Below are 9,340 nucleotides of genomic sequence, written 5' to 3'. Positions count from 1 at the left end.
GAGTTTAATAACTCAACAGTTTCCTTAGTCTGTTTCAGCTCCTCTTTGTCGGACGCTGCTGCCGCCAAGGTTTCTTCTTTTTCCGCTCGCGCAAGGTCGAGTGCTTCCTGGCTAGACGCTGCCGTCGCCAAGGCTTCGTCTTTTTCGGCCTGCGCGGCCGCCAGCTCCCTCTTCAGGCCCGCAACCTCACTCTCCAGCGATGATTTGTCAGTTATAGACTGGACAAGAGCTTGGTCACGCGCCTCCGCGTCCAGCTCCAAGTCGCGCACTCTACGCGCGTACTTGGCCGCGTCCGCCTTGGCTGCCTGAAGCTTCTCCCGCGCAGCCTGGAGCTCATGCCCGCGCTTCACAAAGGCGGTGTTGGCACTTGCCCTGTTCTCACTGAGCTCTGCTTGGAGCTTCTCAGCTCTCTCTCGAGCATCAGAAAGATGCCAAGCAGATACTTTAGCCTCTTGCTTGGCTTCCGCAAGAGCATCACGTACCTTTACGTAATCATAGCGAAGCTCTTGGGAGGCAGCAAAGAAAGCCGACCCAGCAAACAGATGATCTTTGAGCAAGTCATCGCGAGCGCGGGCCTCCTGAAACCTCCTTTCAGCTGGAGGCACAGAATGAGCCCAGAAGTCCTCACACACACCCATGGACTGAAATGAGCTGTCCTCAGTAATGTTCCATCTCGGGCGGTAGATGTGATCGGCTTCCTGCAAACACAAAGTAATGATCTAAGTCATCAAAACACTAATATGAAAGTCCGCGCAGCGGAGCAAAAACAAACTTATACCTGCGGGGACGAAGCAGAAAAGTCAGCGGCAGGCCCACGAGAAGACGGCGCCGCGAAACCTCGTGGCGCAGAAGGGCTGGCGCGGCCGCTGTCGGAGCCTTCAGCTTGAACCTCCTCATCCTCCTCAGAAACAGGCCTTTTCTCCTGCGACCTAGAATCATAATCAGTCTCGCGAGGAGGGCTGTGCGCAGGAGGAGGTGAGGGAGGTCTCGACGCAGCCAGATCGGCGCGTAAAACGGCCTCCTGCTCCTTAGTAATCCCGATGAGGGGAGATTCATCGCTTGCAGGAGCAGGAGCAGAGCCAACGGCGCTGGCGCCGGCGCCAGGAGTTCCGCCAGCAGCTTGTACGCCAGCAATGACTCCTATGAAAAAATCAACAAAAATAAATGGTTCAGGACTTGATCTAAAAGGAAAAAGTCAGAAAATAAAGCACAATACGTACCTTGGCGCAACTCCGTTCGCGAGGTAAACATCGCCATGAAGTCCATTCTACCCTTTTTCAATGGTAAGACAGGGGACTTCGAAGCGACCTCCGGCGCAGCCTCGGCATCTGGTTGCGCTTGAGGTTGATCCACCAAGGGCGCCGGCTCTACAAACATTTGAGTGAGCAAAGATTCATCAGTAATTCTATCAGAATCGCGCTCAAAGAACAGTAAAAGATAAGCAAAGGATAAGCAAAGTATACCTGTCGAAGGCGCAACGCCGCTTCCCTTTTCCACCGCGCGAAGGGAGGAGGTAGTAGCACCATACCTCGTGTGGACAGGAGGTCTGCCCACTTTTTGAGGCAGGGAAGACAAGGAAAACTTGGGAGGAAATTCCTGGGTTTTCTCAAATCCCCTCGCCTGAGTAGGAGGATCCTGAGCAACAGGGGCAACATCTTTCTTCTGTTTCTTACTGGCCCCTGCGCCAGTTTTCCCCTTAGCTTTACGCTTTAGTTGGGGCGCCTCCTCCTCCTCCTCCTCTTCCGCGAGCTCCAGCTCGTAGTTTTCGAGCGCATCTACAATACACGCAACAGAAGTGTTAGCAAAATTTGGTATTATAATGGCAAATGCATAAGTACAAAGGCTTACCAGGCGCATCGCTGTCAAAGAGAAATCCCAGATCAACAGGGATGAACATGTCATCGAAGCGATCGGGGAAGCCAACCTCCCCAGCGCCCAGCGCGACGGAGCCACCCTCCATATGCTCATCATAGGCGGCGTGGACATAATCCTTGCTGACTGCACAAAACAAGTCAAATGATATCAGCAAAAAGATAAGTATTCGCGCAGAAGTAATGCAATGAGATTAACTTACACAAGCCGTCAACTTGGATAACGGGCTCAGTCGCGCTGTCAGCCCACCTCCTGCTCATACCGACCCCCACCAGCGCCTCCTCACAAATTTTCTTGGCGGGGGATGGTTCGGCGGTCAACTTTTTAACCCAGGCGCCAGTTGGGTTCTTGAAGACACCCACATCCGCAGGCGCAGAAGAGATCGCGCGCATGGTCATGCGGATGGGGATCACACCAGCCCTGATGTAAAAAAACCTCTCAGACCAGTCATGAAGGCTCTTGAATGAAACAGTGGAGCACTTGACCTTCTGACTGCGAGGAATAAATGAGAACCAAGAATCTTGGATCTTGGGCTTATAAAAAAATTGAAAGCGACGAGGGGTGGGCTCCTCGCGCTGAGATTTGCACATGAACTCAAAATGAGTCATGCGCACGAGTCCAAACGGATGGACTTGGGATATATGAATCCCATAAAACCTGAGCACCGCACCCACAAACCTTGTCATCGGAAGACGAAGGTTGCAGTGGGTGAAAAAATGGCAGTAAAAGGATATATGACCGGTAGGCGGGTCCGCCGCCGTTTGCCCGGCCCCAGGCAACATGCAGCCAAACTCAGGGAGAAAACCCTGAGAGGCGATAAGGCTGTCAAGATCGGCCTGCCTCAGTTTGCAGGGGATCTCATCCCACTTCTTCACTGCCTTGGTCCTCCCTACCTCCTCCGATGAGGCCTCAGCAGCCCTCTTCCCCTTGCCGGTCTTCTTCAACGTCGACATTACTAACGATTTAACACAGCGATGGATAGGGGAGGTTGTGTTGTCTGAGCTATCAGACATACAACTGTAAAACGGACAAAGGATGATCTGAAGAACAGAGACCTGGAAGCAGAAGACAGCTAATCGGAATAAAATGAAAGAAAGAAAAGCTCTGAATAAACAAGAAGATGAAGAATAAAAACTCTTAAGGGCTGGCTTTTATAGGCCCAGGAGAGAGAAAAATTGGTGCTGATCGGACTTGACGCGCCCCCACTCGCAGGAGTAAGCCAACGCGAGCGCGACACGTGTCCCTGACACTGTGTGAGGGGACACGAAAAGAAACTGTACAGCTGCTGCCAGAGTTCACGCGCCACCACTCGCACGAACAGACCAACGCGAGCGCGACACGTGTCCCTGACACTATTTGAGGGGACACGAAAGGCAACTGTAGCACCTCGAGCACACGAAAGGTCTGACACGTCTCCATCACTGACGCATGTCAGCAACAACCAACCACGTTCAGGGACGTTTCGTTTTCAACCAAAAGGATAGAATTTCGCGCAACAATGAATAATAAGAAGAAAAAGACAAACCCCTACTAAAAGAGGTACCTATTTAGTCTAACATCTATCTTACCTCGCTCGCGCGAGACAAGACACACATTAGACTGGGGGGGCTTGAAGAGGTATGTACCCGCCTCAACACCGAGCGAGGCGGGTCAACCCACAAGATATAGACAAGAGGCTTGAAATCAAGACATTATGAAGGCGCAAAGCCAAAACCTATGCGCATGGCGCATATCACATATGCTCACGCATATCACATATGCTCATGCATCACATGCTCAGGCATCACATATGCTCAGGCACCACAGATGCTCACGCATCACATATGCTCACGCATCACATATGCTCAGGCATCACATATGCTCAGGCACCACAGATGCTCACGCATCACATATGCTCACGCATATCACATATGCGCGTGGCGCATCCGCGCGCGGCGCATATCACATGCTCGTGCATATCACATTTGCGCATGAAACATCTGCGCGTGAGAATAAAGAGAAGACCTCGCGCATCCTCAGGATAGGCGCATATCACACATGCACATAATCAACCTCGTCCTTATCCAAATCAGGATTAGGGCAACCTTGATTGTGCACGTCAGACAACCTTCCAGAAGGTATCTTTTTAAGGAATAAGAATATGCTGATGTTGACAGCTGCCAATGAAAGGTGGACGACTCAGCAAAACCCATGTGCTACCACGTGATTATAACCAATGAAAAAGCACCAGGTGTCCCAAAGGACACGTGGCGCAAAGCAACTGGAGGAGGCCAACAAAGCCCTAATTGGGTCTGAGCCCAATCATTGGAAACCCTAGCACTATAAATACAGCATCAACTCCACAAGGAGAGACACACAACAACACACAATAACATCCAATTACAGAGTATTCAGCTATTAAGCAATACATTCCATTTCCTTACTCTCATAATATTATCTTCTCCTACAAACACTTATTCTCACACCGGAGGGTTACCCCAAAGAGGACCCCTCTGTCCCTTTCTGAGGGGTAAGTTTACGGTGCTGTTCATTTTGTAGGTGGAAGAACCCAGATCCAAGAGAACCATCGGTGAAATAGCATAATCACACCCGAGGAAAGTAGATCGTCTACCAGTGAGTCGATCCACGTTTCTTCAAATATATAAGCCTAATCAACATGCTACATCAGTTTTCAGTTATTATCTTCACATACACATTTTACCCCAACATTATCATACTCCTTCCCACAAGCAATAATATTATTTTCATTTCATCATTTACTTTTTAACAAATTAGTAATTAAATATAGTCAATTTATTTAAGAAGTAATTTATATAATTAACTATAATTAATTAATTAACGGCTATTTTTATAATGGATATTTTAAAAAATAAAACTAATATTGAATAACATTTAAGTTATAAACATGAACCTAAAAATTAAAATAAAAATCACAATACTAGCCGGTTGAACTATATAGTTTATTTATTAATGCATTATTTATTTATTTATTGAAGTTATCTATAAAACTTATTCATATAATTTTGTATTTAGAGGTAACATTTACAAAAGGAATATTGGTTTGAATGGTGCCACCCATACATTCATTTAGACTTTTGTAATAACGTGCGTCTCCTACGAATGCACCAACTCCAACGGTGCACTCTTGCCATGCACCCTCCACCTCAACTATGTGCTCCCATATGTGGCCGCATAATTGCGGGTGGTATCAGAAAAAGAATCACTTATTGCATTTGACGCAAAGTTGCTACGTGCGCCTTGGCCAAATGCATTCTCCATCAATGCAGCTTGTAGGCAAGCCAACTCCATATCGCAAATGCAAGGCCCAAGTGCGCCCCATTTATGCTTACATAAAATAGGAAATATTCAAGCTGATTAGCCTCTACATAAAAAAACGAATGTGTCTATTTTGTTATCATATCAAATTTTTTTCATTAAACTTATTCATGATTATTTGTTATACATATCACTTTTAAACAACAGCACATAGAAACAAACATCATATTGTCATTTGTAAATGATAAATCACCAACATAAATTATACACCCCTTCAACTCCCTTTCACATGACTTGCCACTATTTTCACGTATCTTTTTCGTCTTTCGAATCCAACGAGGCTTCGAGAAAAGGATAATCAGTGTACCCATGAACAGGGTGAGACGTATAAAACGTCTTCCTATCATACTTATTAAGAGGCGCATTAAGCTCAAACCGTTTTGGCAAATCTGGATTCGCCAAAAACAACCGACCATAAGCAACAAGATCTGCCATGTTCTCAGACACAGCTTTGTTACCATCATCCATATTGTACCATCCAGCACACATAAAAGTCCCCTTGAATGCTTCTCTCATTGGCACTAGACTATGATGAAGGCATTCCACTTTCTCTTCTATAAATATCATCCTTGGTTCCACCATATGACAATAAAGAATATTATATGCATTCAAAGTTTTAGCCATGTAAAGACCTAAAGCTTTTGGATTTGAATCACTTGATTGCATGTAGTCTGTAAATGGAGATAATCTGAGGCCAACTCGGTCGGCTCCTATCTCACTTGCAACAGCCTCGACTATTTCTAACGCGAACCTGCATCGGTTTTCCATAGAGCCGCCATACTTGTCTGTCCTATCATTCACTTCATCTTTTAAAAACTGGTCAACTAGATAACCATGAGCTCCATGGATCTCAACTCCATCAAAACCTATAAAAATAGACCATTTGAATCTAGACAGAAAGTGTGAAAATTAAAAGTATAATAGAGGCACATACAAAAGTGAGAAGTCAATTATTATTTTTGCAACCTTACAATCTTCACAATAAATATTTTGTTTGAAAATTATTTTCTCTTCTATTTCTATATTTAGCTTATTGATTTCATTATTCTAACTCCTATTTTGAACTCAAATCTGTGGCTCACTCAAATTTATTCTAATCCAAATTATGTCCCCTACAAAAAATTGTGTATCATTATTCTTTACCAGCTTCGATCGCGTTTCTTGCAGCAACTCTAAAATCATTAACAACAAGAGGAACCTCTTCTGTGCTTAGCTTCCTTGGAGGCGTAAATTGTTCATCTCTTATTACTTTGTCGGACGGAGAAATAGGGGCTTGCCCGTTTGGCTGAAAGCCTGTTAAATATATTAAGAATTGGATTAACAAGAAAATGAAACCTAATGACGCGATTATTTTTTAATGTGATCATTAATTAATAAGAAAATGAGCAAAATGTATATATATATATACATACTGGCATTTGAAGCCCTTCCAGCATGCCAGATTTGACAGAAAAAGATTCCGCCTTTCGCATGAACAGCATCCACAATAGGTTTCCAAGCCTCAATTTGTTCTTTAGTCCATATACCGGGCATATGAAAACCAATGGCATAATTACTTAATTATTAATAATAGATGTATACCCTTACCCGGTGGCAGTATCTGAAATTCCCGTGGCTTCAGATATAAGAAAGCCTCCTTTGGTTGTTCTTTGTGTATAATATAATATTGCATGTGGCTGAGGGATATTGCCATATGATCTTTGCCTTGTTAAGGGAGCTAGAACAACTCTGTATGAAATATTAATGAATTGTACTCAGATAATCAAATACTGATCTGTTTTTAATAAGTTAGATGATTAAGGCGGTCTAATTCACATTTTGTTGGTAACAATCCATGTTGTCTATGCAAAGCGTCTCCTTCACGTGAAAGAGGATCGTTTTAGATTCGTAGGTGGTTTCTTCTACATGAAACTTTTACATGAAATAGAAGTCGGGATGGAGTTTGCTAGATCGTTTAACCGCAAACTGAAGCCAAGTTCGCTAGCCACACAAGCGAACTTAAAAAAAAAGCATATTGCACTTAAGTTCGCTCATAAGTGCCTAAAATTAATTGCTTATTTGTGTAGCAACTTTCAAAAATGCCTAGAAATACTCACAAGTCACAACATCTTTAAACCACCTACAAATCCGAAAACAGACAAATCTCTTACAATTTTTTTTGTCACTAATCCACATGGTTTACATAAAACGCGGTGTTCCAATAAAACTAGCAAACTCTAGTTCTTAGAGGGCAGATTTGACCCCAAGAGTAGTTTCTTATATACTACAAAGTACGAATCAAAGGATCTTCGGCCATCGATAATCCCTACGTGAAGATAACCATCCGAAAATTCCATATGTGATTTTTTTTTCCGTCTATAGAAAACATTTTTCTGGAGTGACAATCTATTGAATATATAAGGTTAGAACTTAAGTCTCCTTTGGAGAAACAATAACTGCTTGTATTCTTCATCATATCTAATAGTTTCAATCAATCAATCAAACCCAGTGAAGTCCCACCAACAGCAAAGCTATAAATAGGGTATGGGGAGGGTGGGATGTAGGCACACCGTACCTCTATCCAAAGGGATAAAGAGGTGGCTTCCAGAGAGACCCTCGGCTCTAGAATACATATGTATGAGGCAATATAAGGAAATCAACGTTCATCAGTAAATAATAATAATAATAATAATAATAATAATAATAATAATAATAATATATGGGAAGAAAATACCATTATTGTGTGTGACCAGAATAAGGTAAATAAACGCCCTAAAGTGTTCATTTCTCCATAAAAATCTTAACTTTGATTCTACTCCTCCAATCTATCATATCAGGTCTATCAGATCATATCTAATAGTTTAATTAAACCAAACATAGAAATAGACTGATACTTAAGAAAGAATTGAAGGATGTAAATACTACCTGTGGGAAAGCTCAAATTTTCCCAGTTTGTAAGGTGTGAGAAGAGGGATTAGTTTCTTTTCATCCACTTGTTCTTTCTCAGCCATTTTTCAAACCTGATTGAACAAAAGGTTCTTAACACTTATGGATGCTAGCTGTAAGAACAAGGACGATGATGCAGACTAAAATAACTAATAAGAATTAGATTTTAAACTGCAGTTTCATTTGCTTTCGTAGGGTCAACTCAAATTGTCGTTTGTGGTGAAGAATATTGGCACTACATAATATTGCTTATGTGTTTCTGTCCTGCAGGTAATTTTGAAAGGACCACCTAACTCATGAAGGATTAACTTATTTTATTATTTTTTTAATTTTTTATATCCAACTTAAGAACCGTACCACAGACGGTCCCAGTCTATTTTCCACCGCTGAGTTTTTTTTACTAACGGAGTCTAACCCTGTTAGTTTTTGATGATGTGGTTGCTTACGTAGTTCCAAAAACTCACCATCTTACAATCCAAGCGCGAAACGCGGGCTTAAATACCAATGAGTCAGCAAAAAGAAGATTTTCAAATACTATATTTCTTTAAATACAATATGGTTGAAATTCCTGTCATTCCTTATGAACTTTTTGCACTAAAAGCCTAAATACATATAAAGCTTCCCTGAATAGAACCTTTTCTCTCAACGTTAAATAATCAAACAATTGAAGGGCATATTAAATATTCAATAGAGCCACTTCAATATTAAAACCTTACATCACTTTTATAAAGAAATACTTTTCGATATTACATGTTCTTATTTAAGTCCTTTGTATACAGGTAGTTCTTATATAGTTAGTTATTTGTATTTACTCATTAAGCTCTTTTAAGTTAGAATGTGAACACCGAAGATCACTAATACGGAGATAAGGAAAATGTTCGCAACAATGTGAAGCTTGGGACGAGGATTATCAAATGGACCGGAAGACAACCCTTTGGTCAGAATGATAATAAGAAAATATGCAGCTAAAAAAAGTTACATATGTGTAACTTGTACATTATACATATGTTCGTATTAGAGAGATGACCCCTGTTTTTTTAATAGCTGGGAAGGGAATACACTCTCCAATCATGCATGTGTTGACCATTTTCTATTCTTTGGATGAAATGTCGAGATTCAAGAGAAGATGGATCGGGTCTTCTATTTAGATGGACCTTGAAGCAATCATTGTCATTGTGGATTTGGAGGTTCTAAACCAGAGGAGAGG

General features: G+C 42.2%; 1 protein-coding gene across 1 annotated transcript; it reads right to left on the bottom strand.

Annotated features, from left to right (window-relative positions):
- Window positions 1-5,089: 5,089 nt before the first annotated feature.
- Window positions 5,090-6,748, bottom strand: LOC143548692 (putative 12-oxophytodienoate reductase 11). Its single transcript, XM_077039787.1, has 3 exons — window positions 6,621-6,748; window positions 6,352-6,501; window positions 5,090-6,074 (listed from the first exon to the last, which is right to left on the bottom strand). The coding sequence occupies exons 1-3, from the start codon at window positions 6,739-6,741 to the stop codon at window positions 5,455-5,457; spliced, it is 891 nt and encodes a 296-aa protein (XP_076895902.1). The 5' UTR covers window positions 6,742-6,748; the 3' UTR covers window positions 5,090-5,454.
- Between the last annotated feature and the right edge of the window lie 2,592 nt (window positions 6,749-9,340).

The sequence above is a fragment of the Bidens hawaiensis genome, unplaced genomic scaffold, assembly GCF_021521415.1.
Source record: "Bidens hawaiensis isolate Kalapana, Puna unplaced genomic scaffold, B.hawaiensis_p1.1 tig00015228_1, whole genome shotgun sequence".
Taxonomy (NCBI): domain Eukaryota; kingdom Viridiplantae; phylum Streptophyta; class Magnoliopsida; order Asterales; family Asteraceae; genus Bidens; species Bidens hawaiensis.
This window is presented reverse-complemented; position numbering and strand designations above follow the sequence as displayed.